Source organism: Atractosteus spatula, chromosome 13 (assembly GCF_055471065.1).
Source record: "Atractosteus spatula isolate fAtrSpa1 chromosome 13, fAtrSpa1.hap1, whole genome shotgun sequence".
Taxonomy (NCBI): domain Eukaryota; kingdom Metazoa; phylum Chordata; class Actinopteri; order Semionotiformes; family Lepisosteidae; genus Atractosteus; species Atractosteus spatula.
Genome location: NC_142718.1, coordinates 33,847,306 through 33,864,583, shown reverse-complemented (window position 1 = coordinate 33,864,583; position 17,278 = coordinate 33,847,306). Strand labels below are relative to the sequence as shown.

The 17,278-nt window shown below is 36.4% G+C and overlaps 3 protein-coding genes across 3 annotated transcripts in view; 2 read left to right on the top strand and 1 right to left on the bottom strand.

Moving 5' to 3' along the window:
* The window catches only part of mlphb (melanophilin b), a 45,295-nt gene extending 40,457 nt beyond the window's left edge, over window positions 1-4,838 (top strand). The window contains exons 13-17 of the mRNA XM_088930986.1: window positions 66-227; window positions 530-619; window positions 1,142-1,193; window positions 2,973-3,067; window positions 3,714-4,838. Coding sequence (XP_088787112.1) covers window positions 66-227; window positions 530-619; window positions 1,142-1,193; window positions 2,973-3,067; window positions 3,714-3,740 — 426 coding nt within the window. The 3' untranslated portion in view covers window positions 3,741-4,838. The remainder of the gene's footprint in view (window positions 1-65; window positions 228-529; window positions 620-1,141; window positions 1,194-2,972; window positions 3,068-3,713) is intronic.
* A 3,602-nt stretch (window positions 4,839-8,440) lies between these two features.
* Window positions 8,441-9,407, top strand: prlh (prolactin releasing hormone). The gene is made up of 2 exons (XM_088931151.1): window positions 8,441-8,540; window positions 9,197-9,407. The coding sequence occupies exons 1-2, from the start codon at window positions 8,441-8,443 to the stop codon at window positions 9,385-9,387; spliced, it is 291 nt and encodes a 96-aa protein (XP_088787277.1). The 3' UTR covers window positions 9,388-9,407.
* A 2,360-nt stretch (window positions 9,408-11,767) lies between these two features.
* LOC148822250 (ras-related protein Rab-17-like) lies at window positions 11,768-16,666 on the bottom strand. The gene is made up of 5 exons (XM_088931155.1): window positions 16,492-16,666; window positions 15,511-15,662; window positions 13,809-13,934; window positions 13,137-13,230; window positions 11,768-12,180 (listed from the first exon to the last, which is right to left on the bottom strand). Exons 1-5 carry the CDS (start codon window positions 16,664-16,666, stop codon window positions 12,053-12,055), a joined length of 675 nt encoding a protein of 224 aa, XP_088787281.1. The 3' UTR covers window positions 11,768-12,052.
* Window positions 16,667-17,278: the final 612 nt, after the last annotated feature.

The following is a 17,278-nucleotide window of genomic DNA, read 5'->3' as shown; positions in this document are numbered from 1 at the left end:
TTGGCCCTGGCCTATCTCAAATGTGTGCGTGCTTTGAGCTCTGACTCTCTGTGGTGTTTTCTCAGGTGTACATGACAGCTGGGAAGGCCTATAACCTGGAGAAGAAGCTGAAAGAATTGGAGGAGTGTGCCAAGAACCGCTACAGTGGGACCACAGACTCTGAGTTGTCTGAGCTTGAGGACAAGGTGGCATCTGCGGTAGCCAAGGTCCAGCATGCTGAGAGCGAGGTATACTGTAGTACACCTGCATTCTGGAGAACCTTGCTGCTGCTCCCCTGTACAAATATGTTTCCACAGAGAAGTAAAGATATACTACTTGGTTTTCTGCTTTTGAAGGCCATTAATTTCAGATGTTCTGACTGTATGCCATTTTGTGGAGGAGGTGCCCCAAAGCTGACAGGAAGCCTAACAAAGGATTCCTTCTAAATCAGGCCTGTGGGAAATACGTGGATAGTGTTTCATGAAAGTCTCAATAATCACATGGGAAATGTTTAAATCTCTTTCACTCACCACTGCGTGCTTTCCTGCAGGTATCAGATATTGAGTCTAGGATTGCTGCTCTGAGTGCAGCTGGTCTGACTGTTGCCCCAGAGAAGAGCAAGAAGAAATCCTATGCACAGGTCAGGGGTGTTGAGTGACTGTCAGAACTCATCTTTGTAAACATGATGAGCATGATCAGTGCTGCTTGTTTTTGCTTGATTGTCGCTTTTTCATGGTGGTATGTTAAATGACACAGCCCTTGGGCAGGCACCTATTTCACCCTACAACTCACAACTGGCAATTCACTGAAGCTCAGCAGGTCTGAGCTTGGTCATTACCTAGATAGGAGGCCACCTGGGAAAAACTAAGGTTGCTACTGGAAGAGGTGTTAGTAGGGCCAGTAGGAGGCGCTCACCCTGCGGTCTGTGTGGGTCCTAATGTCCCAGTATAGTGACAGGGACACTATACGGAAAAAAGGTGCCATCTGGATAGGCTCCGGGTTAACAAGAATAAGAAATTTGATAATGGATGGTTGGCTACTTTTCATGTAAAATAACTTACTTTGGTTGGGGATTAAAGTTAAATTTGCCTACTTCATAAGTCATATTGCACAGGGCAATACAGTAATCAAATTGATTTCTTTCAATCTGTTTGATCCTCAGGGTTCAGCCTTGCCGCAGCCAATACGGAGAAAACTGTCCCATGATATCCCAAGTAAGATCCTGTTTTTTATTAAAACAGAAGTAGATAAGTGCATATAGTGTAGACGTGGGTATTTGTTAGTGCAACAGGCTAGATTTCCTTCATGTAATAGGAAACACAATGACAAATTCACCTGTTAATGAGATTCCTACATCATGTCCTTGAACAGGATTTGGGTTCTCAGTAATCACTCCAAAATAAAGTGCATTCTTATTGCGATTATTATTGTTATCAAACATTATTGTTACTATTGCACATGTGGCAGTGCACTGATTGCTTAAGGTTAACCATGGTGAGGGTAATGGATTAGTTAGCCAGGGCTAGGGCTGTCTTGGCTTCAGGCAAAACAGCAGCCCCTGTGCCTAACCAGGCACCTGCAGGCTTGTGGTGACATAAGTGAGAGATGGGCTTTCCTGCAGTCAGGACTGAACCTCCTGTATGTGGCTTAATATGTGCGGGTGGGTCACAGGAACCCAGCTGCATTTCTTCACTCTCCCTGTTTGGGCTGTCAGTTGAGCCACAAATGACACAGACAGTCTAAAAAATAGGATCATATTAGCTTTATAGTGTGATGGATATATATTGATTAGCAAAGAGGTAACCTTTCCCTTCCTTATTGATCATTTATCCTTATACAGATTATATGATGAGCCTTATAGAGAGTAATGTGATTGTAATTGAGATTATCTGATCTTTACCTTAGTTTATTCTAATTTATAAATCAAACTATTACAAGGGAAAGTATTTTATCTTTTTTTTTGTGCTACATCTATTAGGTATTTGCTAGTATGCCAAGGCCATATGGTTGATACAGTATCCTTAGTAAAGAAACTAAAAAATGTTTGAAGAATTTACATTTATAACCAAACAAGTAAAACCAATCTGTGTTTTTAAACAGTGTTTGACAGTACAAACAGACAGTACATACGAATTTAAGCTTTTCTTAAAGGATTTAATTCAGTATAATAAGTGTTAAAGGTCACCTTTTTGCTAGTTAGTAATGAAAACTGCGAAACATACAGTAGTTCTTAAAAAACTATAACTTTTTATAGTATAACTTTATTAATACTGTTTTAAAGTACCATTGAGTATTGAACATTTTCAGGGATTGACTTTTGAGTGCAAAATCTTGTGTCTCAAAAGATCCTTGATTCGATTATCACTTCCTCCTTGGAGTAGCTTCGATCTGAAGAATGAATATCAAGGGTTATGCACACAAATAGTTGTTTCTTTAAGCGGGACGTTATTTAAGGTTTAATGACATCATAATCCCCATGAGAATTAAATCTTTATTTAGAAGTAAGACAAATTATTGGCATTTTACTACAAAATGAAGTAGACAGTGCATTAATCATGTTCCATTATGTCCTAATAATAATGGTTTACTTGTACAAGGGATATACAAATATGTATTCTTGCACAGATCTATGCAGCACCTTTAGAAAAACAGTGATATAAAAAATAATGAAACTAAATAAAAATAGTCCTATATTTTTGTCAAAGAAAAAGATGTGATAATTGCCCTGTCTTGTATTTCTTATTATTTTATTTAAATTATTTTAAAAATGTAAAGGCATCACATCTCAGCTAATCCTTTCATCAACAGGGTCCAAACTGGTAAAGAAAATGTGCAGTATTATAAATGAGAACTTCCATTAAACATATTGCTACTTTTTTGCATTTTATTTTTTTCTTTTAAAGGTGCTATTTCATTATTATAACCTTTATTGTTATTTACAGGCCTGAAAGAAAGAGTAACCACATCTGAAGTTGTCTAAAATATGTTTTTAGGTCATGCTGATGAGTTTTTACGCAATTCAATCTACAGAGGGTCTCTCACTCAAAGGAACCCAGTATTTAAGCCTAAGCGTAACCCAATGTCTGCGGTATGAACTCAGCCTTTATCTCACCGTGCTCCTCTGAAGGTCATAGCTTGGTGTTTCTTACTCTGGTGCCTGGTGGTGGAGGGTCTTACTGTACATGTGTTTGCTTTCACCTTGGCCAAGGCATTGGGATGTTGATTTGTTTGCATCAATCAGATCTCTCCATAACATTTGCTGTATGTGTCCTCCTGGTATTTAACATATTTAAAACTCAGCATTTAAGTCTTTTAAAATTGAGCTCCGCCTGAAACTGAGAGTTCTGCTGATGTGAATTTACTGCATGAGGGTACTGAACTGTGACCATGCTCAAAATATCACAAGCACTTTTCCACATTTGGGCAAGTTCTTGAAGGAACAAACAGAGCTTTTTCTGGAGCACTACAGCTTTACACATCTGGTTTCATTAAGTTTAATGATGAAAATGAGAACAAACGGAGGTAGGATCAGCCATATTTCTGTCAGTAATTGCTACTCACTGATTTAAAGGCTGATTAACGAAATTTACTGCATTTCTAATTAGTGGATATAAATTTGACTGAGTGTTGGATGTATTAAACATACCTAAAGGGTCTTTTGTTGTTGTGGTCCAGGCCCTTTGATAATGTTTCCGCTACGTCAAACATCTAAGTTCATTTTTTTTTCTTTTCAGAAACCAGTAATGGCTCAGCATCCATAAGGAAAAACAGCCTCCTCTAATAGTCCTGTCTTCACTGCCACCCAGGAGGTGTGCTGTTCTTCTGGGGTGTAAAAATGCAATTCCTCATCTACAGAGTATTTGCAGACCACAATTTGTCTTCTATCACTGCAGAAAGGCCAGGGCCGCATAAAGTCCTGCTGAGCACATCAAGTTGACTAAGCTGCCAATGCAAAACACCACAAGTGTTTGCATTTATTGACAACTGGATTACTAGCCTAAACTGGCCACGCTTGAGTTTTGAGTGTTTGCTTGTTTGTATTAAATACTGTAATAAAAGTAAAGTGTTTTGCCACATGTACTGTCACATAAATGACGCAGGTACCATTCCACAGAACAGACACTATCTAAATGGTCTTGTTAACACCTTGTTTGAAAACTAAAACAACTACAGCATACAAGTGAATAAATCTGTGAGAAGCTTCTTTGTTATCCCACAAATAAAAATAAATAAATTAGTGTTTATTGTACACTGGTGATACATGCATCACCACTTAACAACATTAACTAATAATAAATTGATTAAACATGTAATCTACTATATGAAAGGTTTTTGAACTTAAAGGACATACTGCTGTGAAACATGGACATAAAGCAACAAAACAGACAGCAATAGTGGACATCCAAATTTAAATTAGTACAGAAGAAGTTAGGTTGAATGTTGCAAAAAATTGATAACACTCATGCTGCTAATCTGTTCTGGAATAAAACATTCATGAACAAATAGGAAGAAAAGTCAGTGTGCAGCAATAGGCTTTTCATTACTTCTTCTAAGCAAAGTATAAGCAAGTAATCATTGCAAACATTAAGCTGTACACTCTTATTTCTTTATTTCTTTATTGCCTGAATAAGTGAATAAGCAATTCACTTATTTCAAACATTCTTTCTCTGTGAGAGCTCAGAGTGTATGTTTCTTTGTATTTTGCTTTGTGATGCTATGGTAGTTATGAAGAAATAATGACATCAAATTGTGAGGAATACTACTGTATATCATATTACAATACATTTTTCTGCTTTTTGCATTGTTCTTGTGCTTGGCTGCTACTATATAAAATAAAAATACAAGGTGATTAAGATTTAGTTAATGTTCTTATTTAATGTCTTCCGGTCACAGTCTGTTCTAAACTGCAGTGTTCATTTTATTTGCCTGATAGTAATGTCATTGCTTGTTCTATGCCTAAAAGTGTGTACTTTCAAAAATATATTAATTAAAATATTAACATGGTAGTGTGTTTAAGATGTTTGCTGGTGTTGATGTTAGTTTGTAATGTCAACTTTCAATTTGAATATTAATATTAATATTACCATAAATTATGCAGGTCTTGTGATAATTGATTGCTTAAACAGTGAATCCTGCCATTTTGTTCCTGCTTAAAATTTGCAATATTTTTTTTTTTTGGCTGGATAGCATCAGGTTGACAATTTTGATAACTCTTCTATTTTATGTTGTATTTATTTAAGGGATAAATTGACATCCTGTTAATCACATTTCACAGAGCATTTTAATTAAGGAAACAAAAGTCTACTCGGTTATACACAAACGTACTGCGTTCCTTTTGATCTAGACATTCATAGAGAATTGCAATATGTCCATTGAAACCCTTTTGGTTATTTTCAACTGGGGCACTCTGTTCATTATTTTATTAAGTGGTATATTAAAAGGGATGCATGTACTTTGTGTATTTCCCTTACAAAGAGAAAGGGGTCTACATCTTTAACATTTCACATCTGATGTGTTCTATTGCAAACAGTTGTTGTGGACAAAGGTTAAAGGCGCTAAGAAAAAGGTACTATCACTTCAGAAAACCATCTTCATTACATCTTCACTGAGGAGAAGAGCGCTATGCACCAGCAGAATATCATTGGGCACTATCCATAAACACATTTCTAACCATTAGACATCAGCTTTACACCTCTCCCTGCAGCACTCTTTTGAAATAAAATCGTTTTTTCTCTTTTTTTCTTTTCACCTGAAGAATGTTTAATGATTTAAAAAACAGAAACCTAACTGAATTCCAGCTCATCCAGGAATCCAGAACAGACCCCCTGTTGGTTACTATGAAAGACAGGGCTTGGAGGCTAAATGTTCTTTCTGTAGCATACACATAAGCATAGGCAAATGCTTTTATAATATATTCTAGCTTCTGTCTACAGCCCTTCCACCCACACACACAGTTTTAGTATAGTTAACATGCAGCATGGTGCCTGAATTCCTAAATTTTATTTTAAAAATTTAAATGTAAATGTTTTTTTACTCTATAGTAATGAAGTCCAGTAATGAAGTCATGACTATTTGTACCATGAGCTGCAAAGCAGCATAAGCTACAGTAGGGAAAAAGCAGGCTATGAAAGACAGGAGCATCCTAAGCACATTAAAGCCATCAGGCCCAAAGGACAGTCAGCATGCCCTTAGTAAATGCCTAGGTTTATTTCACATCTTTACATAAAAAATCCTAAAAGAAGCAAGGATGCATATACTGTACTGCACCATAAAACCATGAGTATTTAATCTTGTGCATAAGAATAGTCAAAGATACATGCTGAAGTACTGTATGAAAAGGTGTTGTTTTTGCAACATATCTATTTTAGACAAAAAGTTAATGTGTGAAAATAAATTAAATGGGAGAAAAATATGATTGAACCCATGGAAGAAATAGAGCTGTCCTGTAGGTATTTGTGACAGTATCCTTATTGTTCATTTGTCTCTGCATTCAGTGAGCTTTCCTTCAGTCAAAAAAATATATATTTTATTTAAAGGACAGAACATCATTTTCTGATTTGAGAGTCTAAATGTTTATATTTTTCAAGCTTTGTAAGTTGCTTTTAATAATTTCATCAGTAAAATATTTATAGAATTATCAATAATTACACAGGGATTTCTAAAATACAGCCTGAAATAATAGAATTACATGTACCTTCTCTTTGAAACTCCAAGTTTAACAGTAATTGGATTAAAAAATGTTGCTATTCATTTGCAATCTAATAAATAATATCAAACACGCTTCCATAATTGCTGTTAAAATCTAAACATGGTGTGGTCTAAAATGATAAATAGGAACACCTTCTGTGTGGAGTGTGATCTGGGTGTGACATCAGCAGTCTTACAGGGGATATAAGCAGGCAGCCCTGACAGCATCTTCATCTGTTTCTGTAAAGGACTCATCAGAGCCACAACTCAAAGACATCTCAGAAATACAGCTGTGACAACACACAGTAAGTGCTCTGCTCTCTTCATCTCTCAACTCAGGGGAAAATGGCAAAAGAGTTACAATACTGTGGTCCAGTAATGGCAATTGGCAAAGCTTCTTCCAAAAAGATTGAACGTCATTGGAAAAATTGTTCTTTTGGTGCTTTGATAAACTAACATAGTAACCAGAGTAATATTTATATATATTAATCTGATAAGAAAAGATGAAGATAGATCTGATAGAAATTCAAATTCTGACACAGTCTGTGCTGTGATTGCGTCTTTTTAATATATTGCAAAAATATCATACAGACTATTTGACATCTATGCACAAGTCTCGTTAACTGCTCTCACAGTTTTATTGCTTACTGTGAAATGAAGGTTAATGATTTTTTCCAGCCTAAATGAGGGTTAGTATTTTTATTTGATTTTTTAAAATGATTAAATATAGCTAAATACCATGTTTACAAAATGTAGTATTTTTTATAAATTTCAAGAAACAAAAAAAACCTTATTTACAACTTTTTTTTAATCGAATGCCATGTACCAAATCTTTTAATTAATTTGAATCTTAAAAGCATCAGTGAATTGCTCTGTTTTGTGTATGTTGTCTTTGTTGTGTATTTCCTTAAGGCAAATACCTGTTTTTTCATCCTAGAGTTTAATCTGTATTTTGCATAATTTTTCCAACAATTTACCACTCTTTAAAATTAATTGTTGGTGTTATTATTATTAGTATTAGTAATAATGACATATATCCCAACTTGCCTAGTGGGCACCCTTATCCTTATTTCTCAGAAATATAAGCAATTTACATTGAGCATAATAACAAGGAATTTTCCATAAGATAAAATAAATTAATAAAACAATGACACAAACTGGACAGACAATGTACCGTACAAATACATGAGATAGAATTAAAACAATATAATATTATATTTTTATATTAAACTATAACAGTTTTTATAGTTTTCTTTCTGAAAATGCAATTGCATTCTGAAAATGTTGTGACTTATTACTGTGTTACAAATGTATTTAGGATACTGTATGTCACTGCTCCAAGTCTACAGTACTGTTTGATGTGGTTTTCCTTGATTCTTGTGTAGCACATTCCATACTTTCTTAATGGACTTTGGACTGTTTGTTGTCTGGTTAGAGGTGATAACAGATCACCTGAATAATTTAATATGTTTTATAAAATGTGCCTATATGGAAGGTTTCACCAGGAAATTATTACGTTAAAATGTTACACCTATATACAGTACATAAGTTACCTTCAAACAAAACATAGTGTGTAATGATATTTTAATTTTACGATACCAACAATGACATATACTGTAATTGAATGTGAACGCTATATGTAATGAGATAACTATTTTAGTTTTATTGAAATAGCACTTATCTAAATGTCTGTTGCAGGTGTTGCTTCCAGCTGCTGTTGCTTTTCCTGACCCTGAGCCTACCCTGTGAGTGCTGGCCGTCAGAGCGCACAGGAATGAAACTGTTTGCCACTTGCTGCTCTCTCCTGCTGCTGCTCTGTCTGGCTTTTCCCAAGACTGAGTGCAGATACCTGGAGCGTTCCATGGAGATCAGAAGTAAGTTTTACTTTCCATGTTGTGCAAATGTACCTCTCAGCTGTGTTTGTGTGTGTGCATTCTTCTGCTAATCTTAGTTTTTAAAAACAACACGAAATAAGTTTCTGCTTCTGGGCTAGGAACTAATTTGTAGGTTATGTGCATTATAACTGTAGCATTTCTAACACACCCTCTAACAGCAACTTAAACAGTAGTCCCACAGTCACTAGCCTCTTCAACTAGAGGTGATCAGTCCTTGGTTGAGAAGTGCAGGTTTGATGGTTTGGGTAGCAAAATAGTTCTTATGTCTACCTTTCAACCAACATTTTTTTGGAGGCAGTATTGGTCTTCTCAAGACTCATGCCAATTAAAATGTACTTACAGCACAAACTTATTTGCTAATTATCGAAAGATGAAATGTTCATGATTAAACCTGTCAAGCGTCTGTATCCTGGTTGTTTGACACTATGGTTTCTGTCCAGAGTTCTGGTTTTCCTGGCTTTTCTTAACATGCAGAATAGGCTACCACACAGAAAATAGTCTGGGAGTAGTTGTGTCCTGGGTAAGATAAACTAAATCCAGTTTGAGAAACATTTCTAGAAATCGCCTGTTCACCCTTGTGGTCCATGGCATTGTTAACATCTCACATTGCCTTCTGGAAAATGACTTCCTTTCAGACACTGATGTCCTGTCCCGCTGCTCTCCCTCAGATCCTGACATTGACGCCTCCTGGTACACAGGACGAGGGATCAGGCCGGTGGGGAGATTTGGCCGGAGAGTGTCGGACAGTCGCCGGGGCTCTGGATACGGCTCTCGCCGGCTGTGCATCCCCATTGAGGAAAACGACGACTCCGCTGCAGACGAATAGAGCGTCTCCAGCTCTGCAGTTTTTAAGATTTTCTCCCTGCTTTATTTCTTTTGTCGTTATGTTTCTATTGCCAGTGGTGTCATATCCGTGATTAAAATGTGTACATACAAAAACCAAAGATGGGCGCTTATTGTAAATCTAAAAAAAAAGGCCAACCCTAGACCCCGTTTAATGATACTTTTTAAACCTGTAAATACTGCACTGGGAAAGCAAACAAAATGTTCAAGTAAAACACTAGGATTCTGAATGACTGTGAAATTCGATTTCCTAAAGTGCTTGTATTAGGAATTGCTTTTGTATTTTTTCACCCAATACAGACTAAAGTTTCAAATGAAATCCAAAGCATTGATAAACAGAAGTCAGTGTAATTTTCTGCCTTTTTTCTCTGCATTATTGTTTTTATTCAACACTAATGACACTAATCAAACCATTTAAGAAACAGTTTCAGCTTGCACAAATAGAAATGCAGTTTATTAGCCAAAACATGTAAATCTGTCATGGCATTTGAGAGTTTGCAGATTGTAAAATATTGACAGTTTAAATGTTGTTTAAACTTCAGGACATAAATTAAAAACCCATTATGCTAAGGAGTTATTCCTTAGCGATAAAACAGATTCTCTTGCTAATAGTTTGGTATAAGGAGATGTATTCTCAAGGGCTCTTAAAGTGACTCTTCATCACATAGTCGATGCATTGGAAGTACATTAACAATATTTTTTGACGAGGGTATTCTGTTTTAGTATAGTCTATTCTGTTTTAGTTTTGTATAAAATGATGTTGTAATACATAAAATGTACTTGCAGTGTATTGTATGATTTTATTGTTTCTTCAAGTGTTGTGCAGATCTGACTTTGTTCCTAACAATGGTGATTCAAATCCAGGGTATATTGACAATGATCCACAAGGAACCTAGTAATGTTTAAGACCAAGAGGTAATGATGTTATTGGTCAGACTAGACTATTTATGATGACAGATGAGATTGTTGAGTGTAGATTTCTAGAGTGCCATGTTGCTGCTTCTGGTGTTAGCACTGAACTACTGTATATCTTGGTCCTCAAAATATGAGCAATCCAAATTTCTGTTTTCTTGATAGATTCAAAGGAAAAAAGATTAATTCCTAGAATAAGAGATTTTTTTTCTGACATGGTTAAATAAAAAAGTATTTAAGTGCTTCTAGTGATTTTCTTTAAATATACACTGTCCTAGGCTGAATTAAAATCCTTCAAACCTCATAGGATTTCACCTTATCCCAGTTTCAATGGCATGTGTAAATCACACTAGCGTTTTTATACCAGACACAAACACTGATTACGGGTAGTTTCCATATTTAATGCTGCACTGTAGAGTCACATTCAGGACCTTGGAGAAGTGTGTGTGTGATAGTGGTGGTGAGAGGGTAGTCTTGAGTCTAGAGCTAAAGTAGATTGCATCAAAAAGCAGTTTGGGATGCTGTGATACCGATCACCATTTTTGTTTCACAATATCCAGAAATGATATTTAAAGTTATTTGTAGAGCTTTGTCAGACCTTTGCACTTCAGTTCATAATTTTTTAAACTTGAAAGTGGTGAGCAGTGTGATCAGATGTTAAAATCAAGGCATTTATTTTCCTGAGTGATAGAACTTTTCAAACAGGACATCAAAACCAATTCTGTGCATAATTGAACCTGGTGCCTTGTGATTTTCAAAAATAAAGCCATAAGCACTATATGTTTCAACTGAATTGGCTACCTGCTGGGTTGTAATAATTAACATAAAGTGCACATACTGGTAAGATACCTTTTCTACTAAACTGTGGTGTCTAGAATGGCTGTAGGAATTATGAACACATTTTTATTCTTTGATTCAAGTGATTTAAATGGAATGGAATGGACTTTTTGTGCTTGTTTAGAAATGGATTAATTAGAACATTAAGTACAGCTTTGGAAACTTGTTATGTAGCATGATCAGAGTGTTAAATTACAAGACTCCACCTATTGTCAATTGAGCAGTCCACTAGGGTTTTTAAACCCTCACATACCATCATGCTGCCATCTACTGGTCTGAATTATTGGGGTTTAAAATTTTCACTACTTTTTTTAACAAGGAAGGATGGAGGAGATGGCATAGAAAAGAAAATTGCACTATTTTATGTTTAAGATTAAGTGGTACAGTGGGCATCTTTTAAAAGCAAAAAAAAAAAACAGTTAAAAAAAGATCCAGCGCAGGTTTGTCATCCTTACAAAAATGTCATACAAGAAGAAACCCCCATGATTTACAACACATTTACAAATCTCGGTCACAACAGAGGATTACTGAAGATCAGACAGTGGTTGTGCTCAGCTCTGAACTTCACAGAACATAGGAAGACCACAATCTGGACATTTCAAGTGCACTGGAGAAGTCAAAAAGTGTTCTGATATACTGGAAAAAATCCACATGAACAAGGGCGAAATAACTGTACAAACTCCATGCAGATAGCACCCCAGGAATTGTGCCCAAGGCCCCAGAGCTCACGACTGTGGCACCATGCTGCCCAAGGATTGAATAGTTCCTTTTTCTTCAGTTCTTTAAGTCAGATAAAGCTGAGCTCTGTGGCAGTTGTTTTTCAGTCATCCGGTAGATGCCTGTAGCTTGATTCTTTTCAGAACAGCTTCTTGACTCCTATGCAGCTCAGCCATCCTGTCTCAGAGCAGCTCAGCCATGCAGCAGGTTCCCTGTTTGCGCTGTGTCTCCGGACTGTGTAAATCCACACAGGAGTCTTTCCACTCCTCTAGGGTGCTTTCAGGTGTTGTGCTCTGTCGTATCCTATGGGCTACACAGTTCAGACACAAAATAGTGCTTATGTCATAAGGCTACCAGTGCAAGACACAGAAAAATAATTTGCTTCTTTTCTACATTAATTTAGCACTGACTCCCATACAGTTAGCGCTATACCAATACTCTTCAGGACATTAGTTTGACATTATTCATTCAAACACCATTTTCTAACAGGGAATGAAACTGAAGCATTTTGAAGACATTTGGAATCTGAGATTTATTTTGCTTTCAAGCTATGTACTAGTAAGGCCCCTTATTTCACTTTTAAACAGGACAATGCAAGATCATTAGAAGTATTGTCTTTACAAAGACAAATGCACCTGTTAATATCTACCTGCTCATAATAGCAAAATAATATTATTGCACAATTTTCTCAATCATAATTATAAAAAGAATGCACTAATATCTAAAATATATAAACATATTACCTGATTATATAATTTTACTCATGTAAAGATGCTTTACACAAGGATAGATTTTTTCTCCTATGATTTCTGTCTAAATGTATTTTGATGTGCATGAATGCAGACACTGCAGTCCATATTTACAAAAAAGAAATATTTTTTTTGCTATTTTTTCACAATACTGTCCTCTGTAGGTCACACATCTCTCTAGCATCTACTTCCCTCTTGTGGCTACTTACAGTATACTAACTACTGTGTTCATGAATGTTTCACAATCTCCGTTTTATTATGCCTCACATTTGACATTTGCAGACTAGGGTGATGCGCTATTGATAAAAAATACTATTAAAGATATATATGATATTTACTTATTTCCTAAATCCATATACAGTACTGAAATAAAATGGCTTTTCTTCTAGAGAGATCCAGTTTAAAGGCCATTGTGGCATGATTGGAGGGTTTGTAAAATAACATAGTCTCATGATGAAGATTAAGCTGTTTTTCCAAAGCCTTAGAATAGAGGCCACACCCTATAGAAGATATTTACCTATGGTCATGAGGAGCTCGCTCACTTTGCTTCCTGACTTTGCAGATGTTTCTGTGAACAGCAGGCCTTTGTTTTCTGCAAGGGTCTGGCCTTCCTGAGAAGGGAAAAAATGCCTGTATGGTATACATTCAATATTGACTTTTGCATAAACCTCTCATCTAAAGGTCTTTATCTTGTAAAGGGTACTGCTCTACGTCCCTCCTAAAGCAAGGATTATTTTGAACCTACAGGATACATCCCTTGAAAAATACAGTTTAAGAACAGCTACAAACAGAACTTTTCTTCAAAAAATGAGTGCAGCTTGGTTTTGATCCGGGTGGTCAGTAAATTTTCACTCCAGCTCAGTGGCTCAGCTAATAATGACCTAAATCATTTGGTTGTTGACGTACTTGGACAAATTTAACAACTTTTACCCGCACTCTGGGTATTGCAGCTTTAAAGAGATTTCTGAAACACCAGCCCTTTGAGCTGGACCACCCTGGTTTAGGTAAATAAAACACTGTGGTCCAATATTGTGAGCTGCTCACATATGCTTCTATTAGGATGGGCAACAGCAACTAGCATCTTATCCCAGCCAACAATCTAGAGCTGTTTTCCACAGGCTTTCCACAGGCTGCAGGCAATGTTTGTCTTCATTTAATACAGAAAGGTGCAAGATTCCTAATGAAGTACCTGCAGCATCACCTGACGTAGGTCCGAAAGGTCCCCTTTATTTCCCACCAGAGCCACCACTGTTTCTCCAGGGACGTACTGTCTCTCAAGCTCCCTCAGCCACAGCTGAGCACGCATAAAGCTCTCCTGCAACACAGAAAAGCTGTACACTGAGCTTTACTAACAGATCATTTATCACTCACTGTACTTCATACACTCGGTCAAAACAGCATGCAAAAAAAAGACGTCTATTATCGCCCGTTATTTTGCCTTCTGCCTAATTCTACCAATGCCAGATAAAATCATAATGCCCATTGTCACTTCCTGTATGTGTCGATACACACCAAAAGGATTTTTGTAAACCAATATATTTTTTAATAATAATATAAGTTTCCATGCCTTCAAAATACGTCTATCTACTTTTTAGATTTACTGTAAATGTAAAAAGTACGATATCAGAGGTAAAGGGCATGTGTCTACATTAAAAGTGTATGTACTGTGTATGAAATTGTCCCCTTCAACTAGCCTTAAGATTTATCTTTGATCTGGACTCTACCAGTACAACTTCAAAGTACACTTCAAAGCATACGGTGTTATGATCACAATTCCGTAATGGTTCTTTCAATACTGTTTTCCATCCTCTTGATTGATTGAAAAAACTAGATCGATGACATTGCCTCTTATAAATACTTGACAAACTGAGTAAGAAAACCATTTTTAACCATGTCTACCATTTCAGTGTCTCCTGCTGACATTCTTTGGTGTTTCCAGTCTGTGTGAGGAAAGTCTCCCATTAAAATCTTATCTTTCATTAAATTATGTATTCATATTCTTCATTAAATTATGCTGTGTTGAATTAACATGTGTACAGTATGTCATACCTTTTGAATGTTTTTCATTGGAGATCCTTTATTCATATTCATCCATATGAGATCCTTTATTCCACTATTAAGATCCTGTACCTGAATATACTTTTTAGCATACTTGTATACTTCTTCACTTCATCCTATTCCAGCTTCCCCATTTCTCCCACACATTGTGTATCAACTAATGATGTATCCAGAAGTATCATTCTTCATTAGATAGGTTTCTATGATTCCAAGCATACTGTATTACCATCACCACCTGCTAATTGTGGTAACGTCCTACATGATGATACTCTTATTCATGATGTACGATGCAGTGCCCACTAATAAAAACCTACACTGTTTCTATTACTTCTCTTTGCAAAGGAAACTCAAAAAATTCTATAGCATTTTTATGAGTCATTTCTGGAATTCCAAAATACAATATGAAATGATGCCAGAAAAGGGAGACTGGAAAAAACCTGCCAGAAATAATATAACACTATATTGTATCTATGTAAGAAGCTGAAAACATTTTAATGGGGAAATCAAATATGTACTTACAGTAACCTGGAATTTCCCTTATGTCATTTTTTATTATTGCCTAAAAAGACAGCTCTGTCTTTCAAAAGACATTATTATTATTATTATTATTAGTAGTAGTAGTAGTAGTAGTAGTAGTAGTAGTAGTAATATCTTTATAGCACTATTTGCATCTTTCAGCAAGAAACTGCAACTCTTTGAAGAATGTCAAGATAAATGTTTATGGAAGTTATGCCATACAGTAGGTAGATTTTTAAAAATAAACCTGCACATTAAGACTTTTCTATGCCTAGCAGCCTTGCTGTTCTGAGTGCTGATGGTGTCCTGGGTCTTACCCGTTTGGTGATGTCATACACAACCAGGGCAGCCTGTGCCCCTCGGTAATACAAAGGGGTCACACTGTGGTATTTCTCCTGTCCTGCTGTGTCCCATATCTCAAATCTAAGGGTAGCATCATGCAAACACACAAGATGGGTCATATATGCACCTGAGAAGGAAAGGACTTCTGATTAGATTACAGAAATACAGAAGGACCGTGACTAAATAAATTCATTGTATTGCTTCCCCAAAGCCTTTCCCTTGTGATTCTCAAGAAGAGTACAAAATTGCAGCACATATTTTTTTGGGTTCATTTTGCTTTTCCTTGTGGTTATTTAGAAATGGATTTATGGTCAGTAGAGTGTATTGGTATATACAGTACCTATGCATAGTGACAGAATGTTGGACTGTTTTATAGAGGGAAATTATTTTGGGTTGAGAAGTAATTCTCTACCTCTGCCCACTCTAACCCTACCTGCTAAAGTTTGTAGCTTTCTCTTCCTTTTTTTCCAATGGGGAAATTACATTTTCAGGATGCCTGTGGAGGCTCAGCTGTTCATTAGTAGTTTCTCTCTTAGAGAATAAAAGGACATGACAAACACAACCCTTTGTCTTTTGCTGGGAAAACCTGAACCACTGACGTCTGTGGTTTTGCTGCTGAAGGAAAACCAGAGCACAAAGAACAGTGAGCTAGAGGTTGCGAAGATGGAAGTAAGTTTTTATTTTGCTGAGCTTGTGTGAGCTGGAAGCTTACTCCTGTGCTGGAGGTGCACACAGTAACAAATAAGTTTAAAAAAAAAACTAATTAGGAAGAAACATTTGTGACGTGTTTCCTACCTTACACTAGAAGAGACAATTAAAAGACCATGGACAGTGTTGACTGGTGACCCCAAACTGTTATAACGTGCATATACTGTATACAGTAATACTATTTCGAGGCTACTTTAATTTACCAAGGCAATGCTAAAGTTATAGTAGAATCCTGATATTGGACTTACATCCCACTGTAGGTACTGTGGAACTGAATTCATCTTTGGAGAAACGGAAGGCCAGGCTGGATTTTCCCACTCCACTGCTCCCTAAGAGGACCATCTTCACTCTCAGCGTCCGCCTCTCGGCTGGAGTGTGAGCGCTCGACTCCTTTCTTCTTTTACTCTCTTTCCTTTCTGTCATGGCTCGGGATCAACGAAGACTACCTCCGCAGAGCGAAGCAAGTCAGTAAGGCAAATTAGTTTTGTTGCTCCGGTCTTTTGTTTCCCTCCCAGCTGGCAGAATTCAATCACTTTCCCTCTTTGTTGACACCCAGGGAACAGTACACCACCTTATCTGTCCCTTATTGGTCCTGTCATCCAGGAAGAACACTCGAGATTCATACTAAAAAAATGTGAAAGTTATAAGGAGTGCAAAAGTCAAAGTTCAGCCTTTATCAGCCTAACTGCATGCAGTCACACTGCAGAATGATCAGATGTACACCTGCTCAATCTGTATTCCCAGCTTTCATTCAGTATCTACAAACAAAAAAAAACAACAAACACTGTTTCTTACCATTTTATTTTATTTCATTATCACATGAGATATTCATTAGCTGCTAATTAACAGAAGTCAAATTTGTTAAAAAACATGAGGAGTTAGTGACATGGTTCCATGAAATGTACATGAATGAACATGGCTATTTTGGTAAATTAACAGACAGGGTTTGAATATAAGATAAATGGGAAGCAATCCCATTATCCATTAAAATCTCAAAGGCAATTTCTTACATTTAAGTAAACTCTTTAAAGTTAA